General features: G+C 35.1%; 1 protein-coding gene and 1 pseudogene across 2 annotated transcripts in view; both read right to left on the bottom strand.

Moving 5' to 3' along the window:
• The window catches only part of MINDY2 (MINDY lysine 48 deubiquitinase 2), a 127133-nt gene that overhangs the window by 33529 nt on the left and 75785 nt on the right, over positions 1-17819 (bottom strand). Inside the window, exons 5-6 of the mRNA XM_077128035.1 lie at positions 7761-7863; positions 1524-1666 (exon numbers count right to left, since the gene is read on the bottom strand). Coding sequence (XP_076984150.1) covers positions 1524-1666; positions 7761-7863 — 246 coding nt within the window. The remainder of the gene's footprint in view (positions 1-1523; positions 1667-7760; positions 7864-17819) is intronic.
• The window catches only part of LOC143656181 (m7GpppN-mRNA hydrolase pseudogene), a 34479-nt pseudogene continuing 27450 nt past the window's right edge, over positions 10791-17819 (bottom strand). Inside the window, exon 2 of the transcript XR_013162420.1 lies at positions 10791-17812. The product of XR_013162420.1 is annotated as a m7GpppN-mRNA hydrolase pseudogene (transcript). The remainder of the gene's footprint in view (positions 17813-17819) is intronic.

The raw sequence follows: 17819 nt of genomic DNA, 5'->3' as shown, positions 1-17819 counted from the left end.
GTGTCCAGGTATCATCCTGTTGATGCCTTAATTGGGACATTTACACTACCTAAGAACTGTAAATTGTAAGTTAACAAATTTCCATTGTAAAAGCCAACTCATTTCTAGTATATGGCATTCTAGCAGCTTAAGCAAACCAAACCAAAACAAAATAAACTCTTGCTATAACTAAGACTGGAGTATAAGAGCCAGGGCTTTGGGTATCCTTATATAAGCAAACCATAATTTTATACTACTTTGTGCCAATCCATGGAGTAGAATGTTGAAGGAAACTTTAATGAGCTTACTTTCATTTAGAGAATAAAACATAGTTACGTGGAAAGAAAACTGGTAACTAGGTACTAATAAGAGGGCCAAATAAGGATGTCGTGGCCAATAACAGAAGCATTTGAGAGCAGTGGTCCTCAGCCTTGGCTGTACAGTAGAATTACCTAGGGAGCATTTAAAGTATATTGATGCACAGGTCCCACCCTCTAGAGATTCTAACTTGAGTTCTGCACATTGGGATATTTTTTAAAGCTCCCTAGGTAGTTCTAGTATACAACTGGGTTAAGAGACACTGGTTTGGGTGGGCCACAGTGGCTCAGTGGCAGAGTTCTCGCCTGCTGTGCCAGAGACCCGGGTTTGATTCCTGGTGCCTGCCCATGCAAAAAAGAAAACACTGGTTTAAGGAGAGAAAGATTGGTCTTACTGAGGAGTTATTTGAAACGTTTCTTAAAGGATGGGTGAAATGTGGATAGGCAGAAAAGATGAAGGGGTCTTTTCAAATAGAGATTATGGAGTAAGAAATATCAGTAAAAATACAGAAATGAGAAAGCATAAAGTGTGTACAAGTTTGTGGATTATCAATGAACAAACAGGCCATTTCAGCTGGAGAAAAAGGTTGGTAAAGGGGAATAGTAAGAAGTATCTTGCATTCTTATCCTATAGGTACTGGCTGTTACTGAACATTCATGCTGTATACATGATCATAGCAGTGTTCCTCTGTAGAAGTCTAGGTATAAGAAGATAAAGCCCTGAACAAGGTGGCAGTTATAAAAATGGAAGATGCAACAGACAACAAAAGGGATGAATCAGTAAGACTTTTTGGGCAAAGTCATAAATGGCAGTATAAGAAATATTTAAGGGCACAGTGATAACTTTAATAGCAAACACTATGACAAAAGCAATCTCGATTCTTCTTACCTTCTTTAGGCCTTAACTATAAACATCTATCATTAGAAGTCATCCTATTTCTATCTCTAGAGTATTTCCTTCTTTTTTCTTACAAAGGAAATAATAATTTCTTAATGATGTAATCTATGAAAAAGGAGTTGAGACTTAAAACAAAAAGCTGATTTGAGGACATTTAAATTAATAATCCATTCTATCTTAAAGAAGTACTTCATAATTACCATCACATTTTTGATTGGTTAAGGAATTTTATGCTAAAATCTTTTCTTCTGAAGCATATCATAAGACATCTCTAAATCAATCTCCTTTAATTTAGAATAACAAATTAAATGGCTGTTTCTATATCATACCTTGTATTTGGTCATGGTGCTAAAATGATTATTCCGAAAGAACACACAAAGTTCTCCTTCCTGAACCGTTGAAGTTAGTTCACATAATCCATGGTATGTCAGTTGAGTGGCTGTGTTATTTAGAAACTGCTCAGCTACAAAGCCTATGGAACCAATGCATAACATTAGATAGAAGAATAATTTCATATTTAAAAAGTTATTCTTTATTACATTGTGTTCCAAGTATGGTGAAAGGCCAATCAATAAGACTTTTCCTAATACAATATGATGGTCTCAAATTGGAGATTCTTTTTTCCAATTCTGCTATGGAAGGTATGTCTAGAGACATTTCCATCCTATAAAAATGGTTATATGAGATTGCTTTTAATCAATAAATGTATTTATTATACTCAACCTATTTCTGAAAAGAATTTCAGACCCCTCTCAATGAAAGATACAGACAATAAAACTAAAACCCGATAAAACAAATAAGAAGGCAGGATTTAACAATTTTTTAAAAGTGGGTAGGAGAGAAAGATGTATGTCAACAGCTACTTCCCCAATGGTTAGGTGTTGAGAAATTAAATGTTGCTTTAACAAATTTAGTTGCTTAAGGTTTTAACAAAAGATCCCAGATTCTTAAGTCTTAAGCTGCTAAATTCTTGCCTTATGTCTAAAAATAGGTGTGAGACTGACTGAACAGGCAACAGAATATAACTGATGCCATTTTTATCTTCATCTCCTCTAACATGATACTCATTATGTAGATAAATCAAATTCAGAAATAGAAATTATCTATTTTGTTTTCAAAACATAATGAAATACATAGAAGTCTTATGGATTTAATTTAATATACAAAAAATATAAGCCTGTATTTCTCTTCTTTTCTACCTATCTCGGTTTGCTCTGTTATTTTAGTAAAGAAATGTTTCAGAAGCAATAAGGAGGAAGGAAATGCTCTAAAAAAGTTTTATTGTGAGCTAGAAGGTAAAGACAGAGGGAGCAAAGGTGAATCTGTGCTAAGAAACTGATACCTCAGTAAGAAATTGAAAAAAATTTAGTAAAACAAATGAGTGTCAAAGGAAGCAGGATAGTATAGATTTATTCTACTTCCTCTCAATCCCTCCACCTTAGTGTAAAGCTACAACACTTCGAGCAGCAAGATGGTTGCAAAAAGTTACCTGTGCATCCCACTATTTCAAGGATTTAGTTAATGTGGGAAGGAAAGTGCAAAGAGTAGCAAGAAGACTAGAGCCAAAGGGCATTTAGAGCACACTTGCAGTTTCTTGGGTTTATACATTTAGAAATAAGAGTCTGCTTCCCTCCCTCTCCTCCTGCCTTTATTATCAGTACTTTGCTAGGTATTAAGTTATCATTATACAGAATTTGAAAAGTAGGTATTATGCTTATGTGGAGTAATAATAATACCACTTCTGTCTGAAATATTTGTTACGAAATATTTCGTTAAGGAAGATGTTTCTAAATGCTTCTCCCACCCTTCTAACACACTCAAAACAATCCTCTTTACAAGTACCCTTGAAAAAAATAAAAAAGCTCAGTGAGATATAACATAGCTAACGTTCATGTTAGTGTGAAATTCAAAATTTTAACACTAGAAGGTCTTTCTTAGCTACTTCTTTTTACAGAACAGGACACGGGTTTGGTGAAAATTAGTGAATTGTCCAAGGACACAAAACTAGAGTGGCAAAAAAAAATGGAACCCAGGAGTGACGTGTGGCAGTGAACTGCCCAAAGAAATAAATAACTAGTGGCAAGGTAAAGACAGGAACCTAGCACAATTACTGGTAATAAGTTAAAATATTTGGTGTAGATGATTATTATAAATGCCTATTTAATTATAGTTCTTCCCAAACTTAAAAGCATATCCTATTTAAGGCTTACAGAGAACAATGTTTCCTAATTCTTCTGTTATCCCTTAAACAGTGACACTCCTATGATTTTAGTAAACTGTTCAAAGTTAATCAAGTTTCAACTGTCCCAACTAAATGAACAAATTCTGCTAAACAACTGTTACATGGGTTTATCTGCATTGCTTCCAATAGCCCATTGTTTCAAATCCAACATTCAGAGTAAACGAATTTCAATTTTATTGTTGCAGATAACTGTTATTGATGATATTAAAGGTAAAAAAATGAATATAATGATAATACTAAAATAAGATTACTGAAAATAAACTGAAATTGAAAAATTTCCTGACATTAGTGTGTTTGCAAATATTTCTTAGTTTCAGAAATTCAATAATAAATTAGTTTACCAGATTATTTTCCGCTATTACTAAATACTTATTAGAGAGCATGAAAGCACTCAGTGCCTTAAAGGAGGGGAAGTTAAGCAAGAGGGGTCCTAGAAAGAGGAAACAAGATAAAGAAACTTGGCTTATGCCTAGATGTGACCCTCCCTGAGATTGCCTTCACATTTAAGCATAGCCCAAAACTTAACTCTCTCACGTTTTTCTTTTAAATTTCATCTCCTTTCAAGTTTCAGTAATCAAATACACTATATTAATATTTTCTTCTCAAGGTTACAGGGCAAAACAATCTTTTAATAGGACATATGCCCAGATTTTATTTGAAAATATAGATGCTCATATAATTTGATTCCAGAGATACAACATGGAGCCCAGAACATCTTATTGTACCAGAAAGTAAGGAAGTGCTCAAGGAAGGATGAGGACAATGCAAAAGAATATGGGAGTTACCTTGAGAGCATCCTACTCACCAAATTTGGGACAATTGGAGCAAAAAAAAAGAATGATGATGATGAAATGTAACACATTGAATAAAAAAAGAATCCATTAATTTATACTGATAAAAAAATTTTTAATGGGGGAAGGGGAGGAGAAGGGAAATTTTTTTTAAATAGAAAAATGACAATTAATAAATGTACAAGGAATAATAGAAATAGTATAGCCACCACTGTAATAGTCAATTGAGACAAAAATCAATGGATGTCGGGCAGGCCACAGTGGCTCAGCAGGCAGAGTTCTCACCTGCCATGCGAGAGACCCAGGTTCGATTCCCGGTGCCTACCCATGCAAATATATATATATATATATATATATATATATATATACACACACATAAATCTATGCCATATCTACTGGGTGAAAAGTTATTAGGGAACAAAATATTTACATAGCTAAAAGCACAACATTGCAGATTACTTATTAATGACAAAGGGTGAAAGGTATCTTTACAGTAAAAAGAATATGGCAGACACCACCTTAACCAAATTTGAACATCACCAATAATAGGACAAGACATCATGTACACCCTGGTTTGAGGCACTGGGAAGGACACAATATCACCTATGAAGTATTCCTGCCAAAAAAAATATATAACCTGAATATACCCATGAGGAAACCATAAGACAAATCCAAATTGAGGGACAACTACTAGCCTGGGCAATTAAAAAAAAAAAGTCAATGTTATAAAAGACCAAAGAGAAAGTTAAGGATCTATTCTAGGTTACAAGAGACTAAAGAGAAATGACAATTAAATGATTCTTGACTGGAACGTAGATTGAAAAAAATTAAAAGCTATAAAGGACATTATTAGGACAACTGGGGAGTTCTTAATGTTAACAGTATTAGATAATAGTATTGTTTCAAAGCTAAATTTCCTGAGATAATTGTACTGTAATAATATAGGAGCATGTCTTTTTCCTAGGAGGTATATGCTGAAGCATATATGGGTGAAGTGCTATGATATTTGCCACTAATTTCACATGACTTAGGATAAAAAGTATGTGTGAATGTGTTTGTGCGTTTATACAGGAATAGAAAAAAATCAATTGTACAATATGTTAATTGGAGAATTTAGGTGAAGAGCACATAAAATGTCCATTGTGATATTTTTCCAACTTTTCTAAAGGTTCAAGATTTTCCAAAATAAAAGTTGTAGAAAGAAAAGAAAACCACTAATCTTAATAAAAAAATAATATGAATACAAACTATAATTATCACTGTATATGGCACAAATAGAAGCTCATATTTGAATAACTGAATAAATGAATAAATATCCTGGAATTATTTTTACAGGAACATATGAGAGAGCATCTGGAATTAAATGACCAGTTCTGGTGAAGTCTGGTATTTGGTACTATGCTATTACTTTCCTTGTTGAGTTCTGCTACTCTGCCACAATCCATCATTCCAAACAGACTACAAAAGCTTAATATATACCAACACCCTAAGAAAGTAGCAAATAATATGAACTCTAAGTACAAGTAAAATTTCTGTACTTACATTTACAAAAGAAATTAACTTTATCTGAAAGAAGTTGAAAGAAGACCTAATTCTATTCAACCTATTAGCTAAATAGCAGGTTTTTTCCTGAAAAAGGAATGTTAGTAAAAGGATTTCTTATATCGTGCACCTTGATAGTACATGAAATTTTGAATTTAATTATCCTCCAGTACCAAAGCTTAATAAATTTTAATAAAGAGAGATTATAAATAAACCTACTTTTGAACAGTTCAGTGATTTTTAAAACGGAAAGTTATAGTTGTAGGCCAAACAGAAAGAGAAAGCAGCTACTTCAGTTCACCCAAGAGGAGATGACGGGGAAAATGACTGAGGAAAGCTAATTGCTATAAGGGAAGTAAAAATGTCTGTTTTCTTTCCTAAATGATTTCTTAGTGCTTTATACCAGTACCACTGGGATTGAATAACCATCTCAAGCAGTCTACACTTTGTAGTTACAAAAGAGCAAAAAACTAGTTTAGTTTTTTAATTGTACTAAGTTCCATATATAATTATTTCTTGATATGGAAATCTGATATGTAGAATATCAACACTATAGAATTTATATATCAAGGAATTAATAAATATGCCTGTTTATACTACCTGAAAATTCAATACCTCTAAATAGGTTAATTGTTCTTGCTTTTTCTAAAACATTCTTCCCACATTATCAATACTACATAAATTAATTATGGGTTTTCATTATCCTAGGGAATCAAAGTTATAATTAGTTGGTGTCATAGGTTGAACTAAGCCCCACAAAGAGTATGCTGAAGTACTGACCTCAAGTATTTCCGAATATGACCTTATTTGGAAATAGGGTCTTTGAAGATGTAACTAGTGGTCCCTAATATGACTAGTATCCATAAAAGAGGGAAATTTAGACACAGACAGATATGAGGAGATAATGTCATATGACAACAAGGCAGAGACTGAGTTATTATAGCTGCAAGTAAAGGTACACCAGTAAACTAAAAGCTAAGAAGAGGCAAAGAAGAATTCTGCCCTCCAGGTTTTAAAGGGAGAATGGCCCTACCAATAAATTAATTTCGGACTTTCGGCCTTCAGAACTCTAAAAGACTATATTTCTATTGTTGTAAGCCAGCAAGTTTGTGGTACTGTGTTACAGCAACCCTGGTATACTAATAAAGTTGGGCCTGGTTAATCAATCAAGTATGGAATTCATGTGCTGTCTTCTTTTAGATACTCCTGTATCACTTAGTTTTAATTGTTTAAAATGTAGAAACAGTAATTAACTTTTATTATACCTCATGTAAAATAATTGCGTGTCTTAAAGCATGATGTAATTCATTTCCTGCTCCTAATGACTTCTCTATCTTTTCTTTGACCTTCAAACAAAAGGGAAGCGCAGCCTTAGGGTTTAGGTTTGTATTATGAAAATGTGAAGTGGGCAAGAGAAGGCATTATGGCTCCAGACAGCATTCTGTTTTCAAACACCCTTTTCCCATCACTGATTGGAGCACAGCTGAAAAATATGAAACTACTTTTGTGATGATGCATTTAGGACTTTCATTTAGGCAAGGATTAGGAAAATTGATGACAGGTATACTCTGACCCAGAATGTGGCCTTAATACACAATATTGTACTGAAATGTAAGATACACCTCTATTAAGACAGAATATTGGAGCACCATAATACTCATTTCACTCAACTAAAGTGTTCAGGATGAATTATAAAATTTGCTCAGTACTCCCAAATAATAAGATCCTTTTAAAAAAAGAGTAATTAATCAGCTAGCCCTAGGTAAATGACCATAACAAGTGAGTAAATGATTCTGAAGATTTACATTAGAATCCAGGCCTGATTTTACAAATGAGATGAAAGTTCTAGGAAAACCTGCCGTCATCACCTTTTTGAATGATTACTTCTTTTAATTCCTAAAGTAGCATCAGTTGTACTCTTTAGAAGTATCATTTCAGACAAGTTATTTTGCCAAGAATAAGAGAGTCAGGTAATAGCAGCACTCACCTACCTTCACTAACCAGCTCACTATTGTCTGACTGCTTACAAGAGATGATCTTCTCCACCAGTTGGTTATAGCTGCAGTTACCAACAGCTTTTACGATGTCATCAATCTAGAAAATAAATGATTGACTCACTAATCATGATAAGATTAAAAACAATAAGAAAAGAAACACATATATCACATTTAAGGTTTTATCCTAATGCAGTATCAGTTATAAAAGTATGTTATAAAAAAGAAAACATTTAAATCAACATGATACATTTTCTAACTTCATTTATAGCTCACTATAACATATTATCAAAATACTGCTTAGTTATTTTCAAAAAGAGATTAAACGAATTATTACATGCAACTTTATTTCTCAATAGGTTATAAAGATGTATTTAAGTGACTACAATAAAAAGCAACCTAATTCAGGAGGAAAAAAGGAGATCTCAATATTTTGCACATAAAAACAAATGTTTCACATTTAAAGCAAGCAAATCTAAGGATGTTAATTTATAAGATTAGCTGAATTTTTCCATTTTATTTATTTAGTTCCTAGCAAAATATAATGGAGATATGAACAATAATCAAGGATAGTATTTGCTCACAATTCCTATTTATCTTTATCTTTAGAGGTATAGTAGAAAAGTAAATTCAAGCTTCTAAATTATAGTAAAACAAAATCAGGTATATCTGCTCTCCTTTCACCATAATTTACTTTGACTATTTAGCAAAAAGAGGTTTGCTGCTGTCTAAGAAACTTGTTTTTTATAGCCCTTCCTATCCCTAAAAAAAAAGTATATTTGTTTAAAATAATTCAAATAGGTTATATTACATGACAAACACAAAAATACAAGTAAAGCAACAATATAGCTTAAATAAAGAGGTCCAGTATTTTCTTTTTTTTTTTTAACTAGGTAACATTTATTTCTTTTCAGTCATAAAAATGTTAACATATCTGATCTTACTATAACTCTGATTAATATATAAGGAAAACACTGTGTCAGAGAAATACAGAAACACAATAGATTTTCACAAGTGAATGCAAAATTCTCTATCAATCAAAACAAAATCTCTCAGCAGGCAGGGAACCAACTGGTACAAAAGGAAAGCTAAAAAACCAAGAGAGGTTATCATAGTAACTAATAGAACTTGGCAAAAGTGTAATTTTTATAACTGACTTTACTCTTTGTTGTTCAAGTTAACTGCTAGGGAGAAAAAACATAGATAAGTGAGGGAACAGGTAGTGAAATGTTTTTAATGCACACATGCATTCAAACCTGAACCTTTCTTGAGAAAACAACACAGTGATTTATTGTAATTCCTATGGTGGAAAGAGTTTATTCACTTAGATTTGAGTTTTCATTTTACATTACATACAAATTAATAAAGCTTTAAAAGGAAAAGTGCAAATCCCAATCTCATGCCATAAAATTAATTTTACTATAAATCTTCATTACTTATACTAATTGATATTTAATAGATAAAAAAGGATCTCCAAAGCTCAAAGAAGCAAGCAGTTGCCACATTCCTTTGACAGCATAGTAGACTTGTCTTTATATATTAACAAAAAAAAAATGCAACTTAATTTTCCAACACCATTAATCAAACTTCAACCTTGTAAAAAGAGTTCTATTAAGTTTTTAGAACTCTATAAATGCTCATTTCTCAGGGCAACAGCACTCACCTTCTAAAACCACTCATTTGCTATTTCATAACATAAATTTGTGAAAAGCATGTAACCAATATCCCTTTAGATTACAATGGTTAAGTACAAAAACAATTTGTCTAACATCTTATAAATCATAAAAGTTATCCATGAAAGCACCTACAAAATTTTAAAAAATAAAAGATTCACAGTGCACTATACTGTGAGAACATTTAAAAAGCAAATTCAGATTATTCCTAGGTTATACCATCTCAGTGTTTATCCTCTATCTTTCCTTCTGGTTTCATACATGCCCCATCCCTTCTCCCTCAATCATACTTAGGAATGTCTAGAGTGGACAATGAGGGTGATTAAATGTACAAATAAGAAAATGTTTTTGCATGAGGGAAAAAAATGGTGGCAAATTCAAGGATCTATTTCTCTCTCAAAGATAAAAAAATATAATGAAGCCAACACTACTTCTCATCTAGCTCCTTAAAATGTAGCACACAGTAAAAGTAACTTATTACTTATTCAGCACACTCCTTTATTACTTGATTTTCTCAAACCATCCTAAAATTTCTCAATAAGGAAACGAAGTTTCTTTTCTAAGCATTGCCTTTCTCAAAGTGAACACTGAGAAACTATTATGCAGGTTTGAGGGAATAAGTACAGAGGTACATAAAATAAGGACATCTAACATACAAATTCTGCATAGTTAAATCACTCACATCTTTTAGCATACTTTACCCCAAATGTCAAGAGATCTAAAAGCCTAAAATTACCATAACTCCATCCCAACAATACCCTTAGTTTGTTCCACAGTGTGTTAAAGGAAGCAGCACAATAGTATTAACATTAAACCATAGTCAAACTACCTGCAATTGAAAACAGACAACCAGTTGGTTCCTGAAGAGGTTTAACACATCAGACGCCATACTTCTGGTAATTAATCTCTTTTGCTCTAGCATTGAGAGCTGAAAAATTTAACTCTAAGTACCAGAAAGACTGACCAAAGTACTCAATTAAAAAGAAAACACACCACAATACTAAAAATAAAATAGTTCCTAGATGATAGAAAATGAGAGTAAATGATTGACCTGCCAGGCAAAAATAAGTTTTTACTCCCTTAACAATTTGACAAAAGCATGTAATGCTGGGACCAACAGCATTCATTACATAAATACAGCTCAAGGAGATCCAAGCAAAGCACTCATATTTCTGAAAAGAACAACAGCAAATGCTTCTAAATGCAATTATATAATGCATTAAAAATAATAATAATAAAAGGTCACAGAAAGATTCACAAAACGTGTCACATTAAGGATGCAGGATTCTAGATAACTTAATTCTAAATGCACTGATAAAATTGTGAATTTTCCTACTTAGCACCAAGAGTGAATTTTCCTACTTAGCACCAAGAGGGTGAATCTTTCATTAATAAATAGAATTTTTCTTTAAAAATCAGGCCATTTAAAAGGTAAGCAAAGTAATACCAAGTGAATTCCTTACAATAGTGCCTTCTTTTAAAGTTCCATTGGGTTAAACAGAACCCCTATTAAACAGGCCACGTATACACGATGAAGATTTCTACTATAATGTTTACAAGCAGAGCACATATTTCCTGGATAGCGCACATAAAAAAGATTTAAAAAATCCACGACAGGTGAGCACACACACACATACTGCTTTCCTGAAGTGGAATTAATTTTCAGGATACTAGACAGAATGGACCCATAGGACACAGAGATTGTGGTAAGAGACACCATTACATTAAAACCAGAGACAAAGAATACCATAATTTCAGCATCATGAGTGTCAGTGCAGGACAGTACTAACATTAGGAATACGTTACAGAAAAAGAGCTAGATTACCTGGGGTTGCAGAAATGCACACTGCTCATATAAAGAACAATAATAACGATTCAATACAACCAATCATTTAGGACACAGGTTGCAGACAGCCACATAATGGTCATAGGCCATTGAAGACAGAAGGAAAAATTCACACAATCCCCCTTCCCGCAAAGAAATACCTTCACTGAGCTTACAGGCAGGCCAAAACACTATAGCCTCCTTAAAGTCCTGGTGAGTCTCTTCAATTATCGCTGAAATCCTTCTTAAAATGCACATTATCATGCTTATTTGGATTTAAGAATCAAGAAGGAGCCGGATACATTCCTAGAAGTGAGCAATGTGTTACTTTGAAGTTCTGACCCTTCCTAGTGAAAGACTTTGTTTTCACTGGGATAAACTGCTTATAATTTCCCCTCTTACTCCATCATCTAGAGGCATCAGCATGTCAATTTTAAAAGCTTGACAATCTCTGCTACTACCACAAATTGGAAACTAATATAATGTCAGTTTCTAAACATCAGCACTGAGCTGTAATGTAAAAGCTAATCATTTCAGTTTTAAATACATATTTACATAACTGTAATAAAGAAGAAATTTTCACAAGAATGAGTCTAAAGGGTTGGAGGTGGGATGATAAAGATATGACCAAAGTAGTTGCTGGGTCCTGGCCTCTAAACTCTCGCCTACCCTCTCTCCAGTGGTCTCCCAGGTTTATTAACTGCATGCAGTGCAACTCAAAAGTACATTTTCAATTTACTGCCCTAATCCCTCTCAAAGCTGCGGACTTAGTCCTTAACTGAAGTGCTAGGAGTTCATTTTAAACATGAACATCACATTGCAGATGTGGCTCCAAACAAAACCTTCTAACCATACTCCAAGCAGAGGAGGATTAGAGAGCCAAGTGGTTAGAAGTAAAGAAATCTTCAAAATGCCACCAAAGCAGATGACCTGCAATCTTGACTTCTGACATTTCAGCACTTACGTTCATTTAATTATTGTGCATTTTAAGTCTCTCTTAAGAATTTCAATAAGTAAACTATTATTACAATCACTGTAACGGGGAGATGGAGCATGCCCATTAACATGGCTACCTGATGACTTGAGCACTATTTTCTTAACCAAATATACAAAATAAAATCCACTTACACAGAAAGAATACTCTCAAAACAAACAAAAAACAGCTAGCCAAACCCTGAAAAGGAACATCTGTATAAAAGGTTAGAGCTGCATTTACAGTACAAACTGCGGTTTCATTCCGCTCTTTCTTCTGCACAGAGAATGATTTATTCAGAGACATCACTGCCTTCCTGCATTTCTTTTTTTAACTTTTTTTTTTTAATAATATAACATATATACAAAGCAAAGAAAGAAAAAAGCAATAGTTTTCAAAGCACTCTTCCACAAGTTTTTCTTTTCACATTTCATCAAGGGAATTTTGCTGCTTAACTGGATGACTGTGGATCCATTTGTCCTTTTCTTCTGATTAGGTGAGTTTAATACTGTTTTCTACCATTTCTTCTCATGCTTTGATTCTTTGCTTTTAGGTCATACATTTCAGAATGATTTTATATAACTTTTGCTACAGTGGTTGCCTTTGCTTTACCCAATGGTCACCTGAAGAACCTTCAGGAAATAACCGCTGACTGTGGCAGAATTTGGTTCAATTTTTCCAGTGGGTTTAGTTTGTGTGCTACAAGCCAAGGAAAATCTATTGTCCCTGTCTGAGGAATCTCCAGATCTTCGAGAAAGCCAGTCCCTTAATTGTCTGATAAATGGAAGGGGCATAAAAAATTTGTTAAAACCAAACCAAGTTGGAATTTTGGGGTCCTATCATTTTTCTGATAGGGTAGTTTCTCAACAGAGAACCACTAAATGTTCCGAATTTTCCTCCTGGTTTTTGGATTAAATTTTGTCTTTTGGAATTCCTGGAATGATGTACAAATTAGCAAGTTTGTCATCGACAAATAGTTCAATGTAATCATTCTTACAAATATAATCTTTATTATCAAAACCAGTTTCTTGAAACACCTCTCTAGCAGCACAATCATTAGGAGCGTCTTTATTTACTTCTTTTGGAAATCTCCAGCTTGATTTTGCTAGGTACCCCTGAACCAGTAGCACATTTTTAAGCATCTCATCAAGAACAATTCCACCATATGTTGATATTCCCATTTTATATTCCTTCCATTTATCGAAGACTTTTTCCACATCTTCACACCTTGAGGCAGCAAAAATAGACAATGACTGAAGAGAGCTTTAGCAATGTTTCTTATCCCTCACTGAGGTAATCCTGTTGTTCTCTGCATGTAGAAATCCAAGTAAAATCAATGGGCAAGTTCAATGTGAAAACATATTCAGATTGCATTATCTCTTTCCTCACTGGGAAATGTAGTGACAGCTGCTGAGGACCTACTGCATAAGCAGTGCATCCTGGCTCCGAACGGCAGGGGACCGAGGGAGTGGCATGGAGACTCCAGCTTGCTGGGAAGCAAGTAGTGGTGGCAGCACTGGTTCCAATGAAGAGGAGAGGAGGTGGGCAGGACCTGCTCATTTCCATCCCACTCCCTCAGCCTTGGACCCAATGTTTTCTTCTCACATCCAAATGGTCATCTTGAATAGCTGCTGTTTAATACCATAGGTATAAATCTGCACAAATAATACTCTGGACAGTGGTTCTCAAACGGGGAGCTTGTTAAAAAAAATTTTTTAAGAATTCCAGGCTGAAGGTGCCTCTCCATTGTCTGAAGTTTCATTTCACTACTACTGAAGTGATTCTGATGCTTAGCAAAGTTTGACAACCACTACTTTAGGCTATAATTTACTTTTTTCTTACTATAAAATTCTAGAATGGTAAACACCTTCTTAGCTCAGACAACTGGGACTGAAGATTGGTTGAGAAAAACAGTGGCAGTTAAAGCAGGGAATTGTGGGAAATATTACATTATCTTAAACATTTCATTTTAACTTAAACACATAAATGTATTCACTTGTAAATCTTTGATGTAGAGTCACATAAGACTGTTTGAGAGTGGATCCTTTGGCAATGATTCTATGTAAACCTCACAAGAAATCCTCCAGTTCAGATTCCTTAAATGAGAACTCAGACTCTTGAAAAACAATTGAGGATACAATCCTGTTAGATTTTCATTATTTTTATCAAAACTTTGTTTATAGCAATTTTCTTTAGCAACAACTTCATTAAGACTTAAAGAATCTGAATTTTCAATACTAAGGAATCCACAAAAATACAACTTGAATAGCTGCTTTATTTACAAGACAATACACAAAAATCAATTGAGGAAATCACATATCTGAAAGGGTTTGATATCCAGAATATATAAAGAAATCCTGTAAGTCAATAATAAAAAGGGGAAAAAAATTTTTTAAATGGGCAAAAGACATGAATAAGCATTTTTCCAAAGAGGAGATACAAATGGCTAAAAAGTACATGAAGAGATGCTCAACTTCACTAACAGTTAGGGAAATGCAAATCAAAACCTTAATGAGCGTCATTTCACACCTACTAGAATGGTCATTATTAAGAAAAAACAGGAAACTACAAGTGTTGGAGAGGTTGTGGCAAAATAGGAAAACTTATTCACTGCTGGTGGAATGTAAATAGTACAGCCGCTATGGAAGACAGTGTGGCAGCTCACCAGTAAGCTAAGTATAGCGCTGCCATATGATCCAGCAATCCTGTTACTAGGTATATACCCAGAATAAATGAAAGTAGGGACACAAACATACATTTGCACACTGATGCTCATAGCAGTGTTATTCACAATTGCCAAAAAAGGGGAAACAACCCAAGTGTCCATCAACCTACAAATGGATAAACAAAAAGTGGTATACACAATGGAATATTATTTCAACAGTATGAAGGAATGAAAAAAAAAGAAAGAAAAAGAAGGAATGAAAACCTGAAGCACATAACAACATAGGTGAACCTTGAGGACACTATGTTGAGTGAAATACGTCAGATTCCAAAGTACAAATATAGTATTAGCTCACTAATGTGAACTAACTAGAATATGCAAACACATAGAGATAAAATCTTGAATACAGGGTTCCAAGAGATAGAATGAAGATAGGGAGTGGTTGCTTAGTAGATGCAAAATGTTTAACTAGGTTGAATATAAATGTCTGGATACAGAGGGAGGTGATGGTAGCACATTGTGGTGTATGTAATTAATAGCACTGAATTATGTGTGTTTATGTGTGTGGTTGAAAGGGGAAGTTTAGAGTCATATATGTCACTAGAAGGAAAACTAGAGATTAAAACATGGGGCTATATAACACAATGAACCCTGTGGTGGATGATAACTGTGATCAACAATACAAACATAAAAAAGTTTTTTCACAAACTAGCAAATGTATATCACTATAACAAGGAGTTTATAATAGAGTAGTATATGAGGAAAACACTTATTGTGAACTATGGACTATAGTGAACAGTAATATTTGAATATTCTTTATCAACAGTAACAAATGTAACCACCCCAGTGCTAGAGGTCAATAATAGGGGACGATTAAGGGACAAGAGATATTTTTGTTTTGTTTTGAATAATGAAAATGATGTAAAATTGATTATGGCGATGAATACACAACTTGTGGGGATACTGTGAGCCACTGATTCTATACCTTGGATAGACTGGTGCGTGAATATATCTCAATAAAATTGCATTTTCAAAAGTTATGAGCATTCTGGGAAGATGGTGGAATAAGAAAGGTTGAGTTCACCCCTGCTCCATGGGAGAACTAGTGAAGTGACAGAAAAACGACCAGGACAGCAGTTTCAGGGTGTAAGTGACCAGAGACAGTCTTCTACATTATATAGGAAGGTCTGGACGACAAAGTGAAGAAATCGGGACAGGGAGAATGGGGTGAGTGTGCTTGATCATGACTCCACCTGGGGAAAGCAGCAGCATGCAAGAAGGAACAGGTTCTGAAGGGGTGGGGTCAGCCTCCACAGCTAGCTTGGGAGATTTTACCTCTCGGCTCTGCAGCCGGGAGCTCCCTCAGGGAATGCAGAAGCCAGGAGACATAGTTTGCTTGCACACAGAGACCCTCCAGCCAGTGCATGCTGCCCGCCCCCAACCCCCAAGTCAGGCCACTGTGGGCACCAGCTTTTTGGCACAGACTAGGGGCCCCTCCTGTTGGGAGGAGGTAGAGATAAGAATGGAGCCAGTCTGACAACTGGCTGCTGAAAGAGGCTCATTGGATCCCATTATGGCTTCCCTTTCCGCATGGAGGCCTGGAGCTCTCAGGCGTGCACAGGTAGAAAAGTGTGGCTAAGGAAGCGAGCCCAGCCACGCTGCACTGTCAGGCTTTTCTGGATTCATTAAAGGAGGGGCAAATGAAATACTCAATCCCACAGCTGAGGTCATTCCAAGTGGGAGCCTGGTGACCACCAGACCCATTGGGCCCACACACTGCCCACCCCCCCAGCCCTGGGGTTGGCAGATTTCAGCACCCACCAAGACCAGCAGCCTTGGCTGGAACTGCATTCGGTCTCCATCTTGCTCAGCTGGCTCTCACAGTGAGGGAGAGGTGAGCCCGAGGGGCAGAGGTAGCCCAAGAGTTCCATCTGCTGGTAAGAGGTGGAAAGTGCACTCTGGCAAACTGACTACCAAGAAAGCTTTCAACAGATCTTCAAGTAGAGTTGCATCTCCTGCAGGAGATCTGGGCCTCAGTTTACAAGGACACCAAAGCCATTTATGTCTTATTGAAGACATAAATATGCAAATCAAAGAAGCCCAAAGAACCCCAAACAGAATAAATTAAATAGATCCATTCCAAGACACATACAAATCAGACTCTTAAATGCTGAAGAGAAGCAGAAAGTCCTGAAAGTGGCAAGAGAAAAGTGACTCACCACATACAGGGGAAGCCACATAAGACTGAGTTTCAGACTATTCAACCAGACCCGGGAGGCGAGAAGGCAATGGTATGGTATATTTAAGATTCTGAAAGAGAAAGACTTCCTGCCAAGAATTCTTTAACCAGCTAAGTTGTATTTCAAAAGTGAGATAGAGATTAAACTTTTCACAGACAAACAAATGCTGAGAGAATTTAAAAAGAGATCTGCCCTACAAGAAATACTAAAGGAAGTCCTGTCAATTGAAAAAACACTGGAGAGAGAGGGGGCTGGAGGAGGACATAATTGAAAAGTATCACTAAGGGTAACTAAAAAAATAAAAAGACAGAGAAAAGAATATATTGATCTGAGAAACAAAAAACAAGATAGTAGATACAAGAACTGCTTTTACAGTAATAACTTTGAATGTTAACATATTAATAAAAGAGATAATTCACCAAGAAGAAATACAATGTTTATGCTCCCAATCAAGAAGCTCCAAAGTACATGAAGCAAACATTGGCAAAACTGAAGGCAGTAATAGATGTTTCAAAAATAATAGTGGGAGGGCGGGTCACGGTGGCTCAGCAGGCAGAGGTCTCACCTGCCATGCTGGAAACCCAGGTTCTGCGGACCCGAGTGCCTGCCCATGTAAAAAATATCTATATATAGTGGGAGAATTTGACAGAGGATCAGTGAGGAATTAGAGGGCCTAAACA

This window comes from Tamandua tetradactyla, chromosome 14 (genome assembly GCF_023851605.1).
Source record: "Tamandua tetradactyla isolate mTamTet1 chromosome 14, mTamTet1.pri, whole genome shotgun sequence".
Classification (NCBI taxonomy): domain Eukaryota; kingdom Metazoa; phylum Chordata; class Mammalia; order Pilosa; family Myrmecophagidae; genus Tamandua; species Tamandua tetradactyla.
The sequence above is the reverse complement of the archived record's forward strand: the minus strand, read 5'-3'. Positions and strand labels throughout refer to the sequence as shown.